We start from the raw sequence: 27053 nt of genomic DNA, 5'->3' as shown, positions 1-27053 counted from the left end.
TTATAATTTTTTCAATTTTAACACCCCTTATACATATTTATCTCGTTGACACCAAATATATTGGTACCTGCATGAAACCTTGTCTCGAAATTAATAACAATCTATTATTATATATAGGCGCAATCATTGAACACTAACAAAATATGCATAAGATGATGTTGAAGAGGTCTTACTTTTTTTTTTAATAGTAATTTTCTTGTCATTTTTTTCGATTATTTTTGGAACACGATAAATATTGTAATATCGTATCATTATTATATAAAATGCAACATTATTTTGTAGTGCACACCTTCAACACTCTAATATACGAGTAGTATAATATATTATTATCAATACCTTTGTGCTCATATACTGGGACAGACCTACATGGCTACATACCTAAAAATCTCTAAAAGCTGAATGGTGATTACTTTATATTTTTATATAAAATACATTTTGAAAATCACAAAGCACAAAGCCAATGAACAGTTACGCGTTTAATTATCTTTATTTTTATCTTATTCACGACACATTTATAACATTTTTAAAACGCAATGGTAGCTGAAGGCCAATAATAATCGTAATAAAATATAATCATTATTAAATATTAGGTACTGAATACTTATACTAAATATTAATTTGTTTATTTGTATACATCTTACTAATGAATTAACTACTTACTAACACTGATTTTTCTCCAATGACACATATTTTTATGGGTGCAAACTACAGGCATTATGAGTGTTATAAATTATTTACGGTCTAAATGAGATACGTTTCAAATTAAATTAGACAAGTAATAAATTATAATATCATTATCAGACGATTAAAACGATAATATATATTATATATATTTTTTCGTGTTCTTGACAAGCTTTTGATCAATAACTTAAAGTTTTTTTAGATATGCTTTATGCATTTATATTTAAAATTATTCATACAATTTTAATATACCTACAGTTACAAAAAAGCATGGTGTATTGAAATATATATTATCGCCAAAACTTCGGCAATTTTGATTTTTGACATTAGTAATATTTAGAAAGAACTGGGAAGAAAGAGTAAGATACATTCTTTGATTCTCTTAAATATATTCAGTTTATCATTGCTATTTAAAATGCCTATACATACTACAGAAATCAATTTTGCAAATAATATCCTATGTCTTATTTTATACTATAATGTATAAGGTTCAATAAAGAAATCAGTCATCGCATGAAATAATCGTTCAAATGTACTACATGTTTCCCTTCTTTCTATAATTTGCATGCATGTGATGCAATTCAGAAAATTGCAGTTATTTCTTATTGGAAAAATATATAATATAAACATTATAAAATAATTAAAATTAAATTTAGCAAACATGGCGTAAACTAAAAAAATAGTAATTTTAAGTGAATTAGTTTACCTCGTTTCTACATCATTATTTTTTTAAATATGCATTAAATTATATCAATAAGTTAATTAAATTGAATTTATGACTTTGAATAACTATGATATGAAATATAAAGCTTATAAGTACAAATTGCACTAATTGTACTGTACAATAAAGTTTATAATTTATTGGGACCATATGTTTAATGTTTATAGCCGCCCTTCTTTTGTACTTATTAAAAATAATTTATTAAGTTATAAGTATATCCGGTAATAATCAAAATAAAAATTGGAAAGTATTCAATTTATAGTATATTTTTAGGATTTTATAAACACTTCGATTGTTTTAATTAATTGCATTATTATTATGTATTTGTAATATAATCATATATTTATTATTGATTTTCTTATTTATTGGGTGCGTTTATTGTACAGAGAAATGTGATACTATAACACGAATGACGCGATTCAAATTGCCATTTATCAAATTACAATTTTAAACTACAATCGAAATTAGGTTCCAATTTCTGTAATGCTTTCTACTAAAAAGTATCTATCTTTTGGTATAAATAATATAAAAATATTACTATCACTTGTGCAAAAACTTTATTTCACAGAGAATCTATAATTATACAAGTATGAGAAAATACATTTTAAAGTCTTACACTACAACTAGGTCCTTTCTAATATAAATTTAAGAATGTCTTTAAAATTATAGTGATGTAATAAAGTATGTTTTTTTATTTGAATGTAACAATACAAATATCTATAGTATTTTATTCTTCTATGTAATGTATTAAATAGGTTTTCTATTGTATTTTAGTTTTCTACAATATATCGATGAATATTAATTTCATAACCTTGACTTATTACAAGTACCTATGGCTTATTTGATATTATACAAAATATCATATTTGATTTGAAAGTGATTTTACATTTATTTAAAGTGAATAAAGATTTAAAATATAAACTAATGAATATTAATAAATATACTAAATAGCAATAAATTTATATATTTTTGGCATTGCACGTATTTTTTTAAAGCGGAGCGATGAATGCTTCGATTTTACAATGATGAGTGTTTTGTTTTGTGTATGTGTTCATGATAAGTAGTCGACAAAACGCTTCAATTTTCACTTTTAAAATTTAAAAATGCCCAGTATTTTTTTTTTTATAATCGTCCAAAACAAACAAAAAGTTAAGAAAAAACAAGAATTTGTACGCAAATCCAATATTTTATTAAAATAATTTTGTAACCATGGCTACCTAAATGTATACAGTCTTCATCATTCAGAATCGTTTTTCATCGTATACAACAGGTTTGAATTCAAATTTAACAAAATTCATAATAGCGATTTACTCAATAACGAGTTTCACTCATAACATAACGTACAGCAGAGCGGTACCTAGGTACTTGTTTAACTTTTTTAAAGTCATATTTATTATGAATAGCGACATTTTGAAATCAAATTGGTTGTTACACAGCTATAGTATAATAATAATTAGTTTATTAATTTATTTTCCAGTTTTATTTGGAAATGCTAGAAACTGAAATTATGTTCTTTTAGAAAAGTTTTGTTATTTATTTATAAGATATTTTTTTTTCTTTGTAAATGATAAAAGATATGCACGTTATTTTTTAAATGATGAAGACAGTAAAGGCAATAAAGTCGCATCATAAAGTATGAATGCGAAATAATATTAATGTGAAATTAAATGTTATGCAGTAATATTTTTAAATACTTCACAAATATCAAGATGTTTATTTGTAAATTTTTAATAATTCAAATGATGGTATACTTATTGTAATGTTCGATATGTTAGGAAAAAATACGATTAACTTCTATTAAAATAATTATAGTCAGTATTTCATCATCATCATCATAATCATCATCATTACTCGTCACGTTAATTTACAGTATATATTATATGAGTATATATATTTGTATTTTATCATACTGCCCGGTTATCTATTTTTGTGGGTAACTTAAAGCTAAAAATTCCTTTGTATTATATATTGTAATATCTCATAATAATTAAGAAAGACATCATAATTACATTCATATTATATAAAAACTTTTATTTGTAAATGTATTGATAATTTTGTATTGTTTAGATTTAGTACTTACTAGTTTTATATTTACTGATCTATTTCAGTTCAAATATTGGTACTTAATTTCGTTATTGATGATCCGTATTCCATACATTCCACACATCTGAATGATATGCCATGGAGTAATTGTACGTTGATCTTTCGACCATTATTTAATTTTATAGTACGTTTATATAAATATTAATACATTTATTTTATTTAAAAAATTTAATTTAAAGTCCATTGTTTGTTGCTGTATATCACTCGTACAATTTTAGAATTATATACATACAATGTAATATTAAAATACATTAAAAAAATATAATATTGAACCAGGTAAAGTAGTATATATTAGTTATAGGTACCTAACAAAGTTGCAATTATATACAGTTCATCAGAATTATCTCCATTTTTTTCTTAGCATATAAATTAATTAATATTTAATATTTAGTAAGATGTAAAATAATTATTAGTTTACCATAATTTCACGATACATGTAGTTGATAATACTATATATTATACTTATTATATGGATATAATTTTTTTTTTATCTCCTACGTGTTTTTAATATACATTGTAAATTTTATCAGAGTATTTGAATATGATTAATTATATTCAATCATGTTAATTTTGGTAATTGACTAACTGGTTTTTCAGTTTGTTTTCTTAACTAGTTAATTCAAAATATGAAATCTTATATTTTAGATATTAAGTAAATCGCGATAACTTAACCTTGTTGGCAAATAAAATTTTTATAATTATTCGTTCAAAACATTTTGTGACGTTTCACAGTAAAATTACACACATCTATCTTAGATTGCAAATTAAACATGAATTAAAATTTGAAAACAATTTAAAATTTCAAAGGTCCTCTAGTGTTTATAAAATAGTTTAAAACAATGAAATAATAAATTACAACCAACCAGATTAGTGTTAAATAAAATCTCGACAATCATCAACAATTTTAAACTTGAAAGTCCTCCTCAATAAGAGGACTTTTTGAAGATTGATATAAGAAGAACTTTACTGTCATTAAGATATTTTACAGAAGTATGGTTTTAAAATAGCATTACAAAGCACTAATAATACGACCGTCTGGCTATACTTTTAGGCATATGGTATTATGCCTGTTTTTTAAAATTCGATAAAAAAAAAAATTATATAATATATATGAGCATTGAGTGCATTTTAGTCTTTCTACACTTAATCTAACTAAACGTCAATGACCTTTTTTTCATGTAATATTTTATATTGCATACAATTCATTAAATAAAAATTATGTATTTTATTGTACTATTTATTTAATACAAACTTTTTTGGTTTATAAATAAAATATGAATCATATTCATTTTATATTTGAGAAACTTATAAAAACTATATATCTCGTTATCATGTAAATTCTATTGACACGCTCTACTTAATAATATTAAATTTGGAAACGTGTGGAAATAGACTATACTAAACATTAGATTCGGCTATGTGTAATTTTATTATGATTGTGATACAAGTGTGTATACCTACATATATATCATGCGAAAATTTGATTGATGCGTTATATAATTTTTAATTAACGTGCAAAATAATTATACTAAATAAATGCACAATTAGTATTGCCATTGGCCACGACACAACACTTACATACAAGAACGATACGGATACACAAATTATTTTTTTTATGTTTTATAAAATATTTAGAACAATTATAATATCTCGTGACGTATATTACATTGTGATATAGTGCACAATATAATGTCTATACCATAATGATTATTCATTCACATTTCGACTAAATTGCGAAGCAGATCAACCCAAGTAATATAGGCAATTAATAATGGACAAACGAAACATCATCATATCAAGCATTTGATCGTGTTTCAGACAAACAATTTGTAATTTGCATTATTATTTATTATATTATAATAATTTTCGCTTGTGCATGTTACTCGTATCATTCCAATTATTATTGTTTCCACAATCATAATCGCACTCGCATCTTGAGTCCCAAGGTCGGCCGTTGTTCTAAACCGAAAAAAATAAATTAAACGTGCGCTTGTTATAGTATTGTTGTACGCTGAAGAACGCGCACGGTCGGTCAAAAAAATTTAAAAGTTGATAGCGAATGTTTCGTAGCGCGTAGCCGTTAGATGCCGAAGAAAGGGGCATTTTGACCTATCCAAAAACCTACTGCTCCAAAAACTAAAAATCAGATCATCGCTCCTTTCGGTCCGTAAAAAAACCTAGAGATACAAAAAACGAAAACCCGTCGACGACGCCGCCACCGCCACCGCTTTCTTCGCGGCGTGTAAAAATAGTAAACGGCTCCGCGTCCTCGTCTCCCCCTCATCGGCTCCGTCATCGTTATTACCGTACGCAGCTACAGAGCGTTCGCGGTGCGTCGCGAACGCGCAACCGAGAACGTCGCGAGCGGCGAACCGTAGACAAGCAGCAGCAGCTGTTGCCCCTGCCCCTGCCCCAGCCGCCGTCTCGGGCGGTTTCGCGTTGCCGTCGTCGTCGACGACAGTGTGGCGTGTTCTCTTTTTCGTATTTCTGATCCGACCGCGGTCGGTGGGGGTACCGAGCGCGGCGCGTACACGGCGGCCACGCCACACCGGCAGCCGACCACCGCCAGCTGTTCCGCGCAGCCGGACACAAAAGAACGCGACGCAAACAGTGTCTGCCCGCCCGTCCGGCCCGTCAGTTCGTGCGCGGTCGCCGTTTGGTGTGTACGTCGTCCGTGTTGTGTGCGCCGCGTGTGTCATCTCGTTTTGCGTCCGTCCGAGCTCGGTGTGCTTTTCCGTTTCAGTTTTATTTTTCTAAAATCGTTTCTCGCGCCGGACCGTCTTTGCCGCACAGTCATCGTTTTGACTAGTGTATAGGAGTTCGTCGATTCGTTTTATTATCGGTTAAAACAGTTGCGGTACGTCTTTCGCCGAAACTCGGCCCTCCCCGACGGTAAGCTGAGGAGAGCGTGTCTTTCGTTTTTCTCATTTAATTCCTGTATTTGTGTTTTTCCTGTTCACGTACAACCGTGTCATTGCTCTTTGGTCGTTATATGTTTCGATTGGTTTTCCTCGGGGCCGTGAACAACTGTGTAATATACTGCTGTGGGTAGTATTATTTATTCGGTGGACGCCATACTTTTAGATGACCCGGGAGAAGTGACTAGTGTTATGTGTGCTTCTGGACGCCGAGATGACGCGATAAATCGGCTTGAATAACATACCAAATACCCTCCACCTCTACTCGACCTCGGTATCCGGTTAAAACCGCAGCTCGCCGTCGTCCCGTTAACGGCATTTGCATATCCGTCAGACAGAACGCGCATCGTGTTTGTCGACTTTTTCTCACGACCACACGTCTTCGACGTACGCCTACAATTCGTTGTAACGAAGAAGTATAAGTACCTAATGGGTAAAAAAGTCATCGAGGACGTTACCATTATTTTATCCAATTACTTGAATGAGTTGAATGTGTACCTAAAATATACTTAGTGGGTATTGGCCATTGGGTACCTATACTGTAATTACATCAGCATAATAGTTATGTGGGTATGTATAAAATAATGATTTTTCAGTAGGTATGCGTCGCCTGCATTTTTTTCCGTCGCGTTTACGTTATCAACAAACTTCCCGACTTTTGAACTGTCATACTTGCAAGGCTGCACGCAATGACATATTTTTATTACAACAATTTTTATGTGCGTAGTCCGAAGTACCTTCGTAAATAGTTTTTAGTCTCAATCAAATTACAAACACTGAAGGTACGTGTGATCAACTAATTCGAACGCTAATCTTTCAAATCCGACATTTAATTGGAATCGTGTCAAGCGTGCATAAAAAACAATGTTATCTCGTTCGAAATCGTCCTACGCTTCTATTGAGATTTAGTATAAAAAAAAAAACACTAGCACACTCACAAACACATTTTGTAGGTGTTAACAATAATATACAATTGTGTATTAGCCTACCACGTGAGTTATATGTGTGTGTGTTGTGTAATCGTGTAAAGGGTTATGGAGGACGAGTAGAATTTATTGAGAAATAACGGGTGCTTCAAGCGAGGGTACTCCCCTTCGACCGAAACAATTCTGGATGCAACCTTTCAGGATTTCGGGTATCATGTGTACCTATAGAACGAAGCACTTGTGTCTATACCGATAGACACTACCGTCATCTGTACAGATTTGTAAAAATTTAGATCTAATTAGACTAATCGAAAAAAGTAGAATGATCAATTTTTCCAAAATTTATAGTGATCTATGGAGAATTTGGTCACGATGCACAATATTATAATAACAGCATAATCTAGGTATATTATGGTTAAAAACTAGTGTTATCCCTATAGTCACTCCGCACTCGTACTACTACTGCTACAATTACTACTACTATTGTCTATTACTATACTACTACTATAATGATAGTTGCAGCTACAGTGTTATCGTGTCTCGGACAAGGTAACGGAAAATGAAAGTCAACCGAAATTTCTCAATAGTTTGATGGCGGCACGACGCGCAATTCGGCGATCGGTTCGTTTTAGAAAACGGAGAACTGTCGATATATTTAATATTTTAAATACTGTAGGATGATAGTTTATTTTATTGGTTACATAGTAGTATTTAACTCCGGATTGATGACTAATATATACACTTTAACCTAGGAAAATTCAAAATTGTGTATATGATTTACCGAAACTGATGTTATTATATTTATTATGTATTGGGAGGGGATTGCATTCTAATCCTGGTATTCAACGTTATTTAGAGATAATCGTTTTTTATTATGCCATTTAATGTTCATTACCGTCTATAAACTGTAGTTGCTATATAGATGTATATGGAGTACGTTGACACAGAAACATGTCGATAAACACTTATAAACACGATAATTATGCATCAATAAAGTTGTTGACAGATTTAGACGCGTTTAGAAAATCAAAAACTCGACAGTTGTACCTATGGTGGGTATATAATTAATATTTAATAGTACGTATTAACTATATGGCAGTTGAACGCCACCAGTTGGGTTTTAGGTTTTTTGAACAAAATCGCATATTACACTCGCTATTACCTTTACAGACACGATACCTACTACTATGTTTACCGATTTGTGTTAAACATAACGTGCAAGTACAATAACAAAAATTATTTCTTTTCATTTGAATGATATCGCACAGCTGCAGGCAGATACGGTACAATCAGATGTAAAATATATACAATTGTAAAACGATGCCTCGGGAAGGATAATGTCAAAATTTAAATTAATGTTTATTTACACAGAAATATTAATTCTCAACAAACTCTAAATATTCAATAATTAATATGCTGAAAATATTTAATTTGTTTCAAAAATCAGAATTATTTATTCATATTCTTTAAGAGATTTCGTATAAGCTTATTTAAAATATAATATTGTTTTAATATTTAATTAATAGCCTTATAACAATAATTGTTTTAGACACATTTATTTCATTTTTAGCCGAAAGTATTTATCGTAAAAGGGTGACAAGTCAAGCGAGGTTATATTTTTAGTGGATATTACCATTTTCTATTACGCCGTTACTATATGCACTAAAATAATCAATCATTTTGCTAATTATTTTATTTACTTTATTCAGACGTTTTTGAATATTGGCGTTGACCTTAAAAATTATTAGGTATATGGTTTTGTAGTATCTTCAGTCATCGGTGTAGACCTATCTGCCATTATTTATCTATTCATAAATTTGTTAAATAACTTTTCATCTTCAAATGGTCGTATTAACTTACTACATTCTACTCTTTAATTGTTTTTAAATTAGGTTAATTATATTTATTATTGAATTTAAGTGTAACCTCGGGTGTAACTGTGTTTTTAAGTGATTTTTACATAATAAAATAATTAGGTTATAGAAAATAGAAGAAATTCGTTTTTACTGTATCTTAAAACGAATGAATGTTTTCTGTTCACCTTGACGTACCTAAACCTTAAGCAGGTTCATTAATTTTATGTTTTTCTTTACAAAGCAACACTGAACAAATTTCAATCAATATTATCATTAACAATAATAATATAATATTTGACTTTGGAATTTAGAGGGCATAAAAAATCAGGCGCAGAGAGTACTTTTTATTTTGAACTGAGTTATTTTTGTGTCTTGTAGTATATGGTAGAAATGTAGTAGCAGTAGCAGTAAGGGTGTCTTTGAACCTTATAATTTTTAATAATATGTAAATTATTATTATACAATTAACTATAACTATAATTAAATAACCATATTGACAACTTAAAACACGCATTCATACAGAACTAGTTCCTCTTATTAACTAGTTTGGCGTTTGATAGTTGCTCGGTTGTAGTGTGCGCGTATAAGACCAAGAGCAATGTCGGGTAGTGATGTGAAAACCGGGAAAAATTGTGTACTTAAAATAAGTGTTTTTATGATTAGCTATAGAACGATAGCAGCAATGATTATGGACGTAAAATGAAAATCTGTTTCGTCTATTACCCGGGAAAAGCTACACAGGTTGTACCTTTGGTCGCAGCAAAAGAGGAGGAGGAGGAGGAGGAGGAAGAGGAGGAAGAAGACGAGGACGACGACAACGTCAAAACCGTCGTCAACGACCACGACAAAAACAATAACAACAGCAACAGCAACAACAATAACAATAACGACGACGACGACGACGATAGCGAACACGACCACGACGTCGTCATCTCCAAAGAACCGGCGCCGTCCGACGACATGAACTCGTACGAGGCGAGTTGGCAAGAGTGCCGGCTGAAGTGGTGTCTGCGGTCGCGGAGTAAAGAACGTCACGATGCGGCCGCTGGTTGGACCGAAGACGACGAAGACGACCACGGCGAAGGCGGTGGCCGAGGCAGAACGCAGGTCATCCGCAGGAACCCGTCGGAAAAGCGACAGGCGTGTAGTAGTGATAGCACGGGCAGCAGCCAAGAGGAACAGGACGCGGCGGCATGGGCGGCCGCGTCCGCACGCCGTCCAAAGGCCAAACCGCTGAGCCGTGTACAGAGCGTCCGTCACGACACGGCCGCGCACCGTTACCGGACCCGTCAGCGGGTGGCCGCCGAGATTTTGGACGAGCAACGGGCCGAGGCGTCGGCGGCGGCGGCGCGCGATCTCTGCCGATCTTCTGCGGCCAAGATCAAGAAGAGCCTGTCGTTCCGGAACCCAGCGCCCAAAAAGGTGGCCACTGGCGGCGACCGTTTGCTGCGGGTCGTTTCCGATGACGATCACTTCCATCACCACCATCACCACAACAACAACAATAACAACGACAATAACCGTCAACCGCGTCGCCACCCGCACGACAGGGACAAAAACCATTCTCATCAACACGATGACGGCGTTGATCAACAACAGCAACAGCAACTGTTAACCATGGCCGCGGGCACGTCGTTCGTCACCGCCGCCAATGCCGCAGCCGCTACCACCGTATCCCCATCGACCGCGAACGCCACTGCGGGCGATAGTGGCCAAGATAATTTCGCCATTCCTAGGCCCAAACTCATAGTTCCTGTACACACGTATGGTCTCAGAAAGCGCAGGACCGGTAACACGATCTCATCAAACCGAACCGCCAGCGACGTGAACGCAGCTTCGGCTTCCAGCACCGTCGCCTCCTCTTCCGGCAGCTCGTCGAACTGCACCGCCACCACCGCCTCCGACACGAAAAAACATCACAACTCGTGTCCAGGTAAAAAAAAAAAAATACTTTAGCTCTTACTTTAATATACGATACTATATAAATACTGTAATCCTTGAAAAAAAAAAATAACAAACATAAAGTATTGCAACGCTATATAGGTGTAAGTATCTCGGTTTTATAGTGTGCCTATAGTAGTACCTATACCTACTCAAGTACGCTAACAGATTTGTGAACTAATTCTATATTATACCGATATGGGCAATCCGACGCTGCGGATTGGATATATATTATATAGCACTTTGTTTACGCATTGTTAAGATTTGGCTAATAGTCTATACAATTTTTTTTATGTAACCTGCAATAGCAACCATATATATAAACAAAACATTATTCGAATTTCGTGAGTCAAAATGAAACTCGTGTGTGACCCACCCCATAACAAGTTCTATAAGAGTTGAAAAGGAATCTAAAAACGTCCTTCCGAGTCTCAATGAATCTATATTGATATATCTATTATTGAAATCGGTCCAGTATAGTTTCTGAGATTGCGGTGAAACATACACACTTTTAAGCTTCATAATTAATATTAGTAGTTAAGTCATGTCCTACCCGGTACACCCACTTATTTATATCTAATAAATAATAATCGAATCAACTCATACCGATTTATTTTTAGTGGTGGTTAGTAGTGATAACAATATGTTTGTACCTTAATATATATATATATTAAAAAATAAAAAAAATTGCTGAATGAATGCGAATAGTTCCCATTACTAACGACGGTTTTTAATGATTTCTCAACGTCTCGGTGTGTGGAAAACTGTTTTTACGATTTCGATTTGGCAACGCCGCATTTTATCACGACAATTGATTTTTTTTTCTATAATAATTACTCATTTCCGACTTATAGTCGGAACAAGTATATATTATGTTATTTTAACGCAATGAACAAATATTGAGTATCAAAATCAAACCAAAATTGAGCAATATGCGGTTTTGTAATAGCTGCCGTTGCGCGTATTACCTTCAACATACTCGTAATAATAATTTTATAATATTATACGTTTTAATGTAATATTGTATGAATTAATTTTCCGCAGAACACAACCATTATATTTCACATCATGTTATAACAGTCTTCAGTTAAAAATCTGACATTCTTGCGGTTTAGTAATACTGATAATGTAATTTCATAAATCAATTACTCAGTATTGTGTCTCATTAGTTGGCAATCCTATATAATCGTATATAATTATGTCACAGTATCTTTAATTTAATATAGCTGATCGTCACTGAATTATAATATTATTATGTCATCGTTACTAAAATTATGATATTAATTATATTATAAGTATAGGGAGGACATTTTAAAACGTTAAATGATGGTAGGTACCTATACCGGCTATAATACCTCTAAACATAACTTAATATTTAAAAATATATTTATTTCAATCACCAACAGTGTCTAATTTAACAGTAATTATTAATCTCCGATGAGGAAAATACTTCCATCCTCTATAATAATTAATGTTTGTTTTTTCCCCTAGGTGTGTTAATTAAAACATAAATATCGGTACCTGTATAAAGTGTAAAACGTATGTTGCGTATTGATGTTATTATTATTATTTATTGTATGATGAGGTTTATCAAACTTGTCAACAACGTCAACCTAAGAGTGTAGTAACTATGTAACTAGAATTTACTTATTTTTAAATATTACATGTTGTATGCCCCGAAACTCCCGCTGTATATACGTAGGTTTATTCGTACGTGTTCATCGAATCTCAGTGTAGTATTATATTATTGTTTTGTTCGTAAGTTGACTAAATGAGAAAGTTTAACGTTTTAATGGATAAACTAATGTAAACCAGAATGACGAGAAAACATTTAAGTGTCTGTCATATATATCCATAATAGGTACATCTTTGGTATTTAACATAGGATATTACATAATAATATATATGTATATACAGAAAAACTAACGATCACGATGAAAATAATATTGGACATATTATTTTAATATGCAATAGGTTTGAAAAGAAATGTCGAAAATGAAAGTATTGTTTATATTATTGTGTACGTAAAATTCGAGTCAAAGCGTTTTCTATGTCTATTTTCGGTATCAATGAATTAATTTTAAGTAGTGTATGGCGCATCAACAATTACGCGGTTCGTGGTTAATTTCATTTACTTTCACTCTACGAATCTTCTACAAAAATTTAAAGAATAATCAATCCGTAGCTTGTACGCATTATAATTGGGTCAGAATTTGATTCTCCTGTGCATGACGAATTTAATTGAACAAGATGTATTGTGCTCGTATTCTAATAATATATAGACATTTGTTTAGTGTAGAGTTTGTAGACTATTTATCGTTATGGAAACCATGGTGAAATTTTTTTCCTTAACTACTAGACCCTCGTTCCAGATATTACTATTTATTTATATTATTTTTCCATTACTTTTGGCTTTCGTCAATAAAAATTATAATACGTACAGAAAATAATTTTGCCTCTTGAAAGTCTAACAAAATCGATGCATTCATTTTAATAACACAAAATTAACATATCCATCAGTAATAAACGCGTGATGAGAAAATGAAAAAAAATTTAATTACCTAATTAGTTTTTTATAAATATAAAATGCAAAACGCATTTAACCGTACCTTAACTAACAATGTAGGTGAGTATGTTTATGGTATATATCGCGATTTTTGACGAATAAATATGTTATTTAATTAATTCATCCTCCTCCCCCCCCTCTACACGATTATTTAATAATATAGATTTTAAAAACGTCATTCGTAATATATTTACACTAAACATACATATTATTGGATATTATTAGTTGTACAATGATCTATAGTTTCTGATGAGCTGATAAAATATTTTATTGATCTATATATCTTAACGATAACATCTAGGGCAATAAAAATCTTTGTTAAAAATAAAGCCTGGCATCCGCCCATTTATCGTCCGATCGACGATGTCTGTAATCCAAAACCATTGTCAAAAATAATATCGTCCGAAATTAAATTAAGGATTAAACTAAATTAGTAGAAGCATATTTGCGACATACGTATTGTATGATTGGAAGAAAATAGTAAATACTTGTATTTTTGTTACCAATAAATGCAAAACTGAAATATTGTGGTTTATACCTAAAAACATGTGAATAGTATCTGTTCATGAGTTATAATAATATTCCATATTACCATAATATTATAATATACTTTTAGCATATTATTACAATAATATAACAACCAGAACCATAAAATTACTTAATATTTGTTAAAAATGACATACTATAGCAAACTATTATGATAGGCTGTATAGCCAATTTTACGTTATGTCATCACGCGATAAATATAATATAATATAGGCACCTATTATGTTCACCTATGTAATTAGAAGACAAATGCAAAACGTAAATTCCGCACGCGTAGGTTGACACTTAGAATTTGTCAATAGGTACATAATATAATAATAATAATAATTATTATTATTATTATTATTTATTATTACCATAATATCAATATCCAAACCCATGTGTTATATATAATGTATAATATAAAAATATTGCATTAGGAATGCGGTTTCGGGTTCTTGGGCGTATCGGAAATTTAATGTTTATATTATTTAGGTCAAGTAAAACGGTGGAATATGATTCGGATATTTAATATCTACAGTGAAACGATGAATTTTTTGTATGCTGATTAAAAAGTGAAATCCATGAGTTGTGCAGAACTAGCCAAGTTTAATTTTAACTACATTATGTATAACACAATCGTACAGCTTGCAGTGGTGCTTATTGCAAGAAAACAATAGGTTTCATTGACGACGAGGGAACTCGTCAAAATGCTGACTGGACACATGTAAGGGTGAAATCATCATCTTTCTTTTATACGACTGTAATCTGTAATTTTTCTACAAACGCGATAAACCAGTAAGGAAACGAATCGTTTCTTTTTTTAAATGTTACGTTACGGATTTTTGTAACGACATGTCTCGCACGGCTTACTGGTCATTATTATGATAGGTATACAGACGAATATCGTGATCGATCCACAGCAGCCGTGAGGCAACACCCCTGCACTGAAAAAATATTAGTCCCGTATGGTCGTTGCTATAATATTATGTAGATTATATAATTAATAACAATGTATAATATTATTGTATTATATCATTTGAATGGACATTTCGGATTGTCAATTCTGTGTATATAATGTGCGTAGGAAGTTGTAGTATGTTATGCATGCATTTATAGTATAGAGCCTCTAGCATGCATAGGTATTAGTTATTACAACGAAAGTGTGTTTTTTTTCGGAATTTCGAATGACTCATAATACACGGTTTTGTATTTTATTAAATTATGTATACACATGAATAATATGTCGTTTACTCGCTCACGATTGTCAACATTTTCACTATTTTGTGCCTTTTGTGGTAACGATTTTCTATCTGATGATTTCGTACATAGGTATATTACAACGTATATAGTCGAATAAATTACGATTTGTAAGCAAAAAAAAAATGTTTTCTTAAAAAAAAAAATTATAATTCTTTATAAACATATAGATTTGTTGGCGCGACTAATTGTGCACCTGCACCGATGCCGCGGTAAGGTCGTTCTGGTGTCGTTAGAAAGTGTTAACCTTGATCTCTCTCTCTCTCACTCTCTCGCCGTGTTCCGTTCGCCTCCACCACACAAGACACTGCGAAATCGCCCACCACCTATCCGGCAAACTTGCATGTTATAATATTTACTATCCTGCCATCCGAATCATGTCCTTGCCATCACCTCGCGATTTTAACGCGACATGCACTAAATCAAACGGTCAGTGGTCAGTGCCCTCCCCCTCCTTGACAAACGAACACTGCATATTATATGATGACGATCATCATCCGTCCTCCCTCTATAATGTGGGATTGTTAATAATCTTCCACAGTAAATTGTATCTCAAACGCTCCACACATTATGAGTAGTTTTTTTGTTTGTGACCAAATTACGGTAGAATTTTCTGATATATATACCCATATATAAGTACAAACTTATGTTTTTAGTTTTAAAAAGATTTTTATTGTGGTGACTGTGAAGTGACTTCTTGCTTTCATTACGTTGCAAAGTTTTAGAGATACCGTACGAGCGTAGGCGATAGCATGCCAATAATATACAGTACTCTGCTTTAAGCTCGCAAACAATAATAATCCGATTTAAATCGATAACTGCACCAGATATCATGAAGTAAAAATACATTATCTAATATCGTGCTCGACAATTTAAAATAATGCATGGCTTTTATATTTATTTAGATCGACCGACTTGAATAAGTACGCGATATTAAAATTATATATTAGCACATTTGTGCATACGTCATAAAAATGTTTTTGTTCGCATTAACCGCGTGTAATGGGTACATATTTCATACGCGCCGCACGCGTCCTTGGACACACTCCGTTTGATCGATCAAGGGCTTTTCCTTATGTACTCTCAACCGCACGACTCGTCTTCGCCATTGTCCTGTTAACATCCTTGTATAATTTACACGTCTCCCGATGATGTCATCAAAATATTATCTTGCGTATACCGCGGATACAAATATACAATATCATTAACCCTCGTATCACCAGGTATCATTATAATGTTATAATATAGTGAGAACCTTCTGCTGCAGCATATTTGTATTATAATTCGCGCTCACGGGATGGTTATAGCTGACAGCATTGTTATTTCTGATGCATGATGTAATTTTAGCAATTACAATATTTTTTTAAGGAATTTTCCGCGGTCATTTTGTTTCCGGATGATTTTGATTCAAATTTTAAAAAGAAAAAACCGGTACCCTGTTTGTCCGGTTTTCTTCTTGTAAACCTAACTCGATTGCGAATAATCAAAATAATAACCGAACGTGAAACGATTGCATTCGTCGTAAAATAAACTTGAAAGGACGCCACATCCCTCATGCGTTGTCTTCATCTTACAAACTTGTACAACATAGTACCTATAGGTTTATTGATATTTGAATTTTGAAACAAATTATGAGTATTTTATAATGTACTACAAATATACAGTTTTAATATGCTCACAATCTGCTTTGTAATTAAAACATAAATAAAAGCCTCCGAGATGCTCTAGATAATAATCGCATTACCTTTAAATGTTACAATAGGTCACTTTAATTTTAAAATAACATAGTAAAACGTATACCATTTTCTATGTTATACATATTTTATACGACGGAAACATCGCATACGGGTACGGCATCATCTTAGGTATATCGCTTTAAATATATATATTACGTATATTGTGTGTTCAATACCGTATAGGCGTATAGTGATTTAAATTAGTCGTTACGTATGCACGCATATGGATATTCAGAGTATACCTACCTATCTATATTTTATCGTCCCCCCACTGCAATGATGTGTCATTTGTTGCTGTATGATCTCCGTTTTGGCTCTCTCTTCTTCTCCTATACATATTTTTTTTATGCCCGCGACATCGTTTAACGAGGTTTAAATATTTGCTTCCCGGAGAGAAATTGGACCGTCATAAAAATAGCCCATGTCGCTATATTTCCGGGTTTAAAAAACGCACATTTATTTAATATATATATATAAGTAGTCTTCTCTTGCGGTAGGTACCCCAAGAATCTATATTGACCTGAATTATTTTTTACTTTTTCCTCCTCGAAAACGAAAATATTTTATTGAATTGGTTATCCAAACATGTTCCACCGTCATTATGCGTAGAAAGAACGGCCGGCGAGTCGATTAGCCTTGACGGATGGGTAGTAAGTACACATATATACATGCATATACATGTATATATACTTACCTAATTTATACTGCAGTGCAGGATAGGTTCGTATAAATTCCGATCTTACGGCTTGCGTTTGAACTTTCTAAATAAAACCTTATTGATTTTTCCGCACGAACACTCAAGTAGCTCGAGATACACTGTAAGACTAATACATGATGGAAAACAATTAATTTAAAGTCGTACATATGTCATTTGTAGAACATAGGCGGAAAAACATATCTTCGAATTTTCGTAATGCTCATATATTTTGTATGGTTGGCATAATTTATAATAGGTTTGATATACTTCGCTTCTCCTGTTCTCACGCCTCCATAAATACCATGTAAATCGTAGTGCTATAGATTATTTCAGGCTAGTTTTTCTTATGCAACAAGAATTACAATTTTTTCGTCAATAAGTTCGTCGATTTCTGGAATCATGTACTTACACCAGAAGATCTTGTAACGCACAAAGTGTTATAAATATTATAATGTACGGTTACAATAAAATATTAAAATGTATTGTATTTACGCCACCGCCTTGGCCGATGACTTACGCTGGCAACGACTTGGGACTATGAGTTCCGTTGCTATTCTGCCCGAAGTAAGTGGTATTTTTGAAACCGGTGTTCGCAAATTCATACATCCACCGGACTTCCTAAACCGTTTTTTTTGTTTAAGTAAAAAAGGCCGTTATGTATGTTATTATTATCTAACGGTGTAACGGATTATACGAAGATGATCATTACATGATCGTCGTTGCTTGCGTATCGTCATTATATTATAAGGTCTATTGTGGCATGAACTAAATTGTATTATATTTTATAATATTATTACAATATTTATATATATATAATACATCAGACGGATAATGCAAAATACAAAAATTGAATAGTAATATCGATTTGAAGATTGCTTTTTATTGTATTTCGTAATGGCTTCTGTATATTATACCGCTACATGAAATCCAGTTGTGAATGTTGTTGAAGTTTTGATTACCGTTGTGCTATGCATTAATTTCATTTCAGCTACTAAAATAAATTGAATTAATTTCTTTGAAATAAGTGTTCAATTACAAATTTACTAAATAATTATAAAATATACAGTGCAGTATGTATGTGAATGATTGATTGGCATTTTAATATTCCGCAAATTTACTATTTTTCTCGATAGTATTCGTATTTTAGTCGTTGACGGTAACTATACTAACTTCATATGATGTAACGTACGTTGCTTATTTCTAGATAGGAATCAATTTTTTTTTTTATAACATCTGGAAAAGTAAATTCCTTTAAAACGTTATTACTTATTAAATAAATATTCCAGATTCGTTTCATGGAACATTGTATAACACCTATAGATTGCAACTTCGATTTTAATTAGAACTTTTGAGACTAATTTAATTTGTACATAACATTTTTTGGGCTTTACAAAAACGTGCACAAGCTTGGTGTTAAAGTCATTTATAATAATAAGTTAATTTTACTTGTTCTTTGAAAAAAACATAAAATTAATATACTCAAAATAAGAAATGAGAGGTTACAAAATAATATTATGTGGGCCTGTAGTCGACAATTAATACTGTATACTAAAATAATTTTATACTTAATAATAACGCAGATTTATGTTTTTGGATTCGATTTATTTCCCACAGCGTCTATAAATTGAGCAACTAAGGTCATTGTAGTTAAATTTAATTTTTCTCATTTTTTTTAATTATATTATTCCAATTTTAAAGTACACGTTGGTGTGTAAGTAAGTCATAACATAAATCATATTACGTATACGTATATAACCAATATAATTTTAAAAAGAGCAGAGATTTTATAACACATAAAGAATATATAGGTATATCATAAAAGTAGTCTTCGGCGTATAAAAATATAATGAAACTATGATTTTACAGGAAATTAATGAGAATTGTTTAAAAATATAAACCGGGTAGATGAACTCAGTTCCTCATGTTATGGTTGTTCACCAAAAAAAAAAGTTTGATTTTTAATCTCTTTTTATATCCTTCTTAACTTACTAAATTACTATTCGCGTCTGTCGATGTATTATGACCCGTGTGAAACTAAGAAAAAAACTCGCATTTCAACCAAGTGGTTAACCTGATTATCGTACGCGGGACAGTCGTAAAAAAATAAAGTGAAAACACTACGCTAAACAAAAAAAAATACCTTTCGACAACAAACGACGGTATGCAACCTGACTTGCATTTTGTCTATATTTATGTTCCATATTTGGTTTCGGCGTATAGTGGTCAATATATTTTACTTCTCGTGAGTTACAAAATAAAGACTTGCGTTTTGCATGCCAACAAACTAACTACGAATACAAATATTTTTATTTAACTAACGTACGCAACCTGACTTGTAAGTTGCAACAATTATTTTTCCGGATGTAAAAACATACAATTTTAAACAAAATTATTTAAATACCACAATTGTTTTTGTTAACATTTTTGCTTTGGCAAATGTGCTACTTGTATTTTTTCACCAATTGACTAGCAAAAAACCATTTTGCCACATTATTCCCGTCAAAAAAGTGGTATCTCATACTGGTCACGTAAAGGAATTACAGTTGACCATATTATATATATATATATTATATATACTCGTATAGATAATATAATATATTATCTGGCTTCGTGTAATGATGTTATTTCACTTTTATGACTCCGTCACGATAGTTTTTTCATCCAACAACTGATGCACAAATGCACAATGGAAAAACAAACACTGCTTTAGCGGTGATCATACAAATTATAGTTGATGTCTGAATGCCCTACTTAGTGTTTTAACCATTCGATAGTAATGATCACTACAATGTTAAGTATACTATTAAATTATGAATCATTTCTGTTTGAGTTATTTTGATTTTCCCTGACCATTGAATATATTGTTATCTCGGAGCCGTGTCTCTTGCCATACTCTTCTCTTCAAGTAGGTTCATTATTGTATGATACTTTCCCTTCTTTTGTACGCACTTTCTTTATTTTTTTAAAACTGTTTAACGCCTATATGGTTAACACCATACTATATTGTATTTGAATTACGTCAATCGGTATTTCGTTAATTAATAATTATTAATGGCAGATAAGAGTAGTATAGTGACTCGTATTTACGTTTAATGCATTATCAGCGCTCAACAATTTTAATTTGTATGATGCAATTGATCAGCAATTATAGCAACAATTTATATTTTTTAATGCAAATATAAATCAAAAAAATGTTTTCTGTATTTTTATGACTTTCACGATTAGTATTTATGTAAATGTTATAGGTATACATCTGTTTGTGATTTGTGCAACTATATAAGAGAGGTTTTTAGGTGATTATTTGCATTAATAATTGAAATTTATAATAGCGACTTATTATTTTATGTATGTTTAATGTTTTCGCTTTTAATTGTTTAGCTATACATTGATTTATTGTTCAAACGGTGTTTGTCTTACTTAAAAGTTACACCAACCTCAAATGTATACGAATATTAATTATACAAGCATTTATAATACATATTTTGTGTTATTTACAGAAACCTATCCAAAACATTTGGTGTGTGGTTTAATCAACTAAGAATGATAATACATTAAACGAAAATTACTATTTCTAAGAACTCATAACCAAAATCTAACAATATTAATATGCAGGGTAATTATACGTTAAAATAATTAATAAATCAAAACATTCTGATTCACAATCCACACATAACATTTTTAATTAAAATTCAAAGAAATGTAATTGTCTTTAAACTGTAAACGATTGTAATACATAATATTATTGTAACAATATAACATAATTATATAATAATATAACGATGTTATATTTAATGGTATTTATTCCGTTATTATTTATTAATTTATTATCATACTTGTTGGACTCAAATATATTATAATGTTTTAATTTAAAATATTAAAAGGATACCACCCCCGCATGGCTTGTTTCCGTATTATAGACGTACAACATGTAAATTCGCGTTTAGTATTTTATTTAGTTTTTATTTTAAGCTTTAATAATATTAGAGTGAATTAAAACGAAATTTTAAATTTTAAATGAGTTATAAGTATGTAGCATAATAATAATTGAAATGTAATACAATTTTATTTTAATAATATTCAGTCGGTTTGGTATGAGCTATTGTGCTTTGCGATTATTTATCATGCAATTATTGCATTTTTGTCATGACCTTACATTATAAACTATAACATCATAGATATAAACATACTATCGATTAAATAATAAAATTAAAAGATACATGCCTCTAAAAGTCGTTTAATTTCGACTAAAATCACACGCTAGAACCAAAGATAGCTGGCTAGTATCATTCGATAATAATATTACTACTACAAACAGTAAAACCTCGTTGTTTTAATGTTTTCTTTTCTCAAGCCGGCGACAGACTCGCGGGGAACAAAAACGCTTTATCATTCGAACCGTCGCGGTGTTTGTTGAGTACCGCAAAATATATAATTTAATAGTTGGTACAAGTTATAACAATATATTATTATGATACGTGACGTACCTATTTAATGCACACGTCGTTATTATTATTATTCGCCCACTGGTTTGCACGTTTTTGCCCTATGCCTCTCTGGACGATTCCTTATTTTTGTTGTCTACAATGTGTTTGGCCGCCGTGTTGTAATTTACACTCGCGAAGCCTTACTCGATGCATAGAAGTGAAAATCCGGATCGATCATTTTATTTAACTCTCCCTCCGCCCAACGCGACTTTTCGTTTGCATCTATCCCCGCTCCTGTCGCGGTATATTTGCATATATAATATGCATAATATCGTTTAAGTGAGTATTATTATGATGGTACACATTCGCGTATAATGCTTAAAATTTAAATAGGCACGTTATGTTATATTTTAATACCGCCGAGTGCTGCAGGTTGTAAGCGAAGAATGTGTGGGTAACTAGTTTTCGCGACGAGAAATATAACAACATTATGATTTGACTCGATTTTGTAAACGCGTGGCGTTTGGCGACTACATTTATTCTGCATGTGTGTGTGTGTGTGTGTGTGTGTGTGTGTGTGTGTGTGTGTGTGTGTAATTATGTTGTATATATAGGTGGCTATAACCGGGTTTATAGCTACGCGTATCTGTCGGCGATGTGCGTGTGCCTTTTATCGTATAATCTGATTAGCCGTCGTAATCGTAGTATCATGCATTAAGCACGATCTACCAGGAAATTTCCGGAGTTGAGCTGTGAGTTCAACTTTTGGACACGACACAACATACGACATGGCTGAGAATCCAACTCAAGGCATTCCGCCATTGTTTCCACGATCTCGAGATCTATATGAGTATTGATAATCTTACATTGGATTATTATAACCCCCCTAAAAATTCAATCAAATGTCCGCCTATGTTTGTCAACGGTTTCCGCACTGTAGCAGTATGTTCTGATTTTTTGACCACGGTGGGTGTTCCGTTAAACTTGCACAGTCGTGTTATTATCGAGAGACGAAAATCTTCTGTGGAACTCTCATTGGCAACGACACAGTAGCTACGAGTGCATTTTTATCGTCCGTTTTCTTTTTTTGTTCTCCCCATGTTTACAATATAAACCTCCGTGTATTTACAATTCAATTACAAAGTTATATAACCGATTTTGCAGCAAATTCTCGATTTATAATCTCATCGCCGTAAACTTAGGCAAGGGTGGCGACGGCGTGTTGACCGTCGATCGAGGTCGGATTCTTACCTCCAAACGAGGCCACGCCCTTTAAATGTATAAATATCGTTTATGATACAATATTTATATTACTATGTTGTGTTAGATTTTAATTGAGTTATGTAATCAAAATCATTTGTATATTGTTGCAATTATTGATTCTCTCTATCTATTTGCCTTTTTTATCCTCTCAAAAAGTCTAACTGTACTTTTATTGATTGATTTTACGCTAATCTTGAAAAGCATTGTTACATTTTTAATTCGACCAATATTGAATTCCTTGAAATAATAAGTATATACATAAATATTGCCAACTATACAACTCTCAATAATATAATTTATTATTATTTTTTAATTATTTATTCATAGATTTTTTTTATTTTAAATGCATATAAACGTTTATTAACATATTTTTTTAAAAACATTACATAATTTCCTATAAATAATGTTGAATTAATGTTTAATAATATTATAACTTAACAACTATTATTGTAATAATGTAATGAGCTAAATTTAAATGTTGTTATATCGTATTTGGCGCCATTAAAATAAACTATTTTTCATTATCATGCAAGATCAATTCTTACGCGTTTTTATTGGGTAACAACACATTTAAATATATTATGATTTGTGATAACAGTGAAAGGGGTCACGATTAGAAAAGTATCGACTAAAGTTAGTTGCATATAAATAGGTCTCATATTGACTATTGTATTACTAATACCTAATACATGTAAATCTAAGTAAAAGTAAAAATAAAAAGTAGTCCGTCAATCTTAATTAGTAATTACAGTTAGCAATTAAAATCGTTTTTGTTACAAGAAGCGATCCCATCATACTCTTTTAACTTCAATTTAGCATGCTCATTTGTCATCTTTCTTTGTACCGTTGCTAATCTATAATATAAAATAGAATGTATTCAAGTATATCGTTATACCGTTTATGTTTTAGTCTGAAATTTGTATTCATCCAAAAACAGTTTTGGGATATTTTTCTATGATTTTATAATATATTATTATTCGCCTTTTAAACTGTCAGTGGCGATATTTTAGCCGTTTGTCGTATATAGATGGCCGGAAAATAATAAAAATCTCAACGTTTTTATACATTTATATAGTATCTACATTTTAGTCAGCATAAATGTATAATATTGCATAATATTAGAATGGTCTATGAAAAACGTTATCTTATATTTTTATTAGCTACCTATCTGGATAAATTTAAAACGGCACACGATCAATTTGTATTGGATGATTACACCACTCGGTTTTATAATATAAACGTTTCGATTGAGTTGCGCCACTTTAAACCTGCGATAATCATCCATAAAGTAATATACCTACTCTATGTAATCATCATAATATGATATTATCGTTCACCAATGTGTATTTGTATACGGGATTTTCATTTCGACACCTGTTTACTGTTACCGGAAACGATAACAATTAATAACAGTAATGATAACAATATTGGATTGCAACGTGATTATACCTTGTGGCTTGTAGCTTGTTCGATTTCGTCCGTCGACATTGATGTTTTAAAATATCCTACCGGATGAAACGCGTTTATTTCACACGCCGTATAGTCACCGAGAGCAGCGCATATCTCGTCTGTGTAAAATCACGTTGTGTTGTCCAAAAAGTGTCGAAAATGTTTGATTTAGATCGCCTTTTCGGAATTCTATTGAAATGATGAATAATGAGTAATTAATTATACACTATTATTAAGTTTTTAATCGCGGACGCATGTTTCTCTCTTCCGTCGTTATTATAGTATCAATGCAATGCGTATTGGTGTGTTACTAATCATAATAATCAACAGCTTCTGCCAAAACCAAAAAAATTAATGAGCACACAATAATATTCTAATAAATAGAATATATTATACTATTTTATTAAATATTATTATATTCTATCAAACGATATAATAGAAAACCATTTATGTGGTATTCATTTTTTTTCGCACCGCCACAATTATTCCCTCTACATTACGAAATTACACTGTTTTTTTATCATATATTAGACTTTTTTCTATTTACTACATTTTATTTCTCACTATAAATTAATTTTTCTTTAGAACCATTCAATAACCAGTATTTTTATTTACTAATATTTATATTTTATATAATCTATTAATTTTGAAATGAACAATGATTGAAATTTGTAGGTGTTTTTTAAAGTTTTTATTCTCGCACATACATTGTTAAAACTATCAAATCTTCCAATCCATATGTAATGCAAAAAAAATAAATGACGATATTTGTGTTTCTTTTTGTTGTGTAGATATTTCTCAAACTTATTTTGGTGCACGCGATCGTCGTCGACACTTTCAAATAAATAAATAATAAAACACGCATGATACATTTTGCACCACACTACTAACGACCACAGAAACACCCACTCATAATATATAAAGTGATTCACCAATAAAGTCGTCACCATTTTTTCTTTATTAGTGGTCACGTAATCATTCTGAATATTTATTCAAATTATGATTTTCAGAAATTTTAAGCATATCTACTTAAAGACAGTGAAATATACATAATTTTGAATTATTTTGGGCAAGGCTCAATTACCAACGCCTCCCATCTCAAAATCAAAGGCTCATTAGTTACTTGCTGTAATGCTGTATGCCTATGTTTATGCACAGTTATTCGTATATAGTTATATAATACTATCACCATATTAATTTCAACATTAGATGCCACCAACAATCGATTTCTTCAATCCCACCTTGACCATTATTGTCGGAAGATCACGAAAAAAAAAACCTAACTCATTTATTGCATTGTTAAATGACATCTAAACAGTTTATCGTTGATATAATATATTAGTTTATTAACAGTTAACTTAATTTTATAAAAAATTGTTTTGACAAGCGTGCTATGTCTGCGTGAAATCATTGTATTGTTCATCATTGTTTGTTTAAATATTGTATTATATTTTTATTTATTATATACAATATACCCATAGGTATTATGTACAACTTCAATAAATAATATCGATAACAACGATACTTATAAAACGCATACTATGATCTCAGCTTTATTGTTGAGTTATATAATTGCTAATTTTGATTGATACTCATATTATTATTACTATAGACCATATATCCGAGTAGCTAGAGAACCTAATAATATGAAGCTGCTCGGGGTAGGGTAAAATATATCACTCCATGTAGTTCAAATATAAAAATACATCAAATTTGAGAAAAAAAGTACATTATTTTAAATTCATTATAGAATTTTTTATTTTTAAAGAATTATATAAGTTATGACAAATAAATGTATGCTATTAAATATATTATAAATAATTCTGATTTTGTAGGTAGTTAAATTGAAAAACTTGAGAATAAATTAATGAGTGCGATATACTATCTGAAAAACTTATATTTTTAAAAATATTATTAAAAATATAGTATTTACTTTAAAAATAAAATCAAGAGACCAGACATACTGGTGGGCCATGTTGCGGACAGT

At 31.4% G+C, this 27053-nt stretch overlaps 1 protein-coding gene across 4 annotated transcripts in view; it reads left to right on the top strand.

Annotated features, from left to right (window-relative positions):
* The window catches only part of LOC132929539 (cGMP-dependent protein kinase, isozyme 2 forms cD4/T1/T3A/T3B), a 159804-nt gene that overhangs the window by 110861 nt on the left and 21890 nt on the right, over window positions 1-27053 (top strand). Inside the window, exons 1-2 of one of the 4 annotated variants that reach the window (XM_060994939.1) lie at window positions 6097-6397; window positions 9869-11138. The exons of the other annotated variants lie outside the window; for them this stretch is intronic. Of the exons in view, the coding sequence (XP_060850922.1) occupies window positions 9905-11138 (1234 nt within the window). The 5' untranslated portion in view covers window positions 6097-6397; window positions 9869-9904. Of the gene's footprint in view, window positions 1-6096; window positions 6398-9868; window positions 11139-27053 lie in introns of those variants that run through there. 4 annotated transcript variants of the gene reach the window in all.

Source organism: Rhopalosiphum padi, chromosome 4 (genome assembly GCF_020882245.1).
Source record: "Rhopalosiphum padi isolate XX-2018 chromosome 4, ASM2088224v1, whole genome shotgun sequence".
NCBI classification, from domain to species: Eukaryota; Metazoa; Arthropoda; class Insecta; order Hemiptera; family Aphididae; genus Rhopalosiphum; species Rhopalosiphum padi.
The sequence above is the reverse complement of the archived record's forward strand: the minus strand, read 5'-3'. Positions and strand labels throughout refer to the sequence as shown.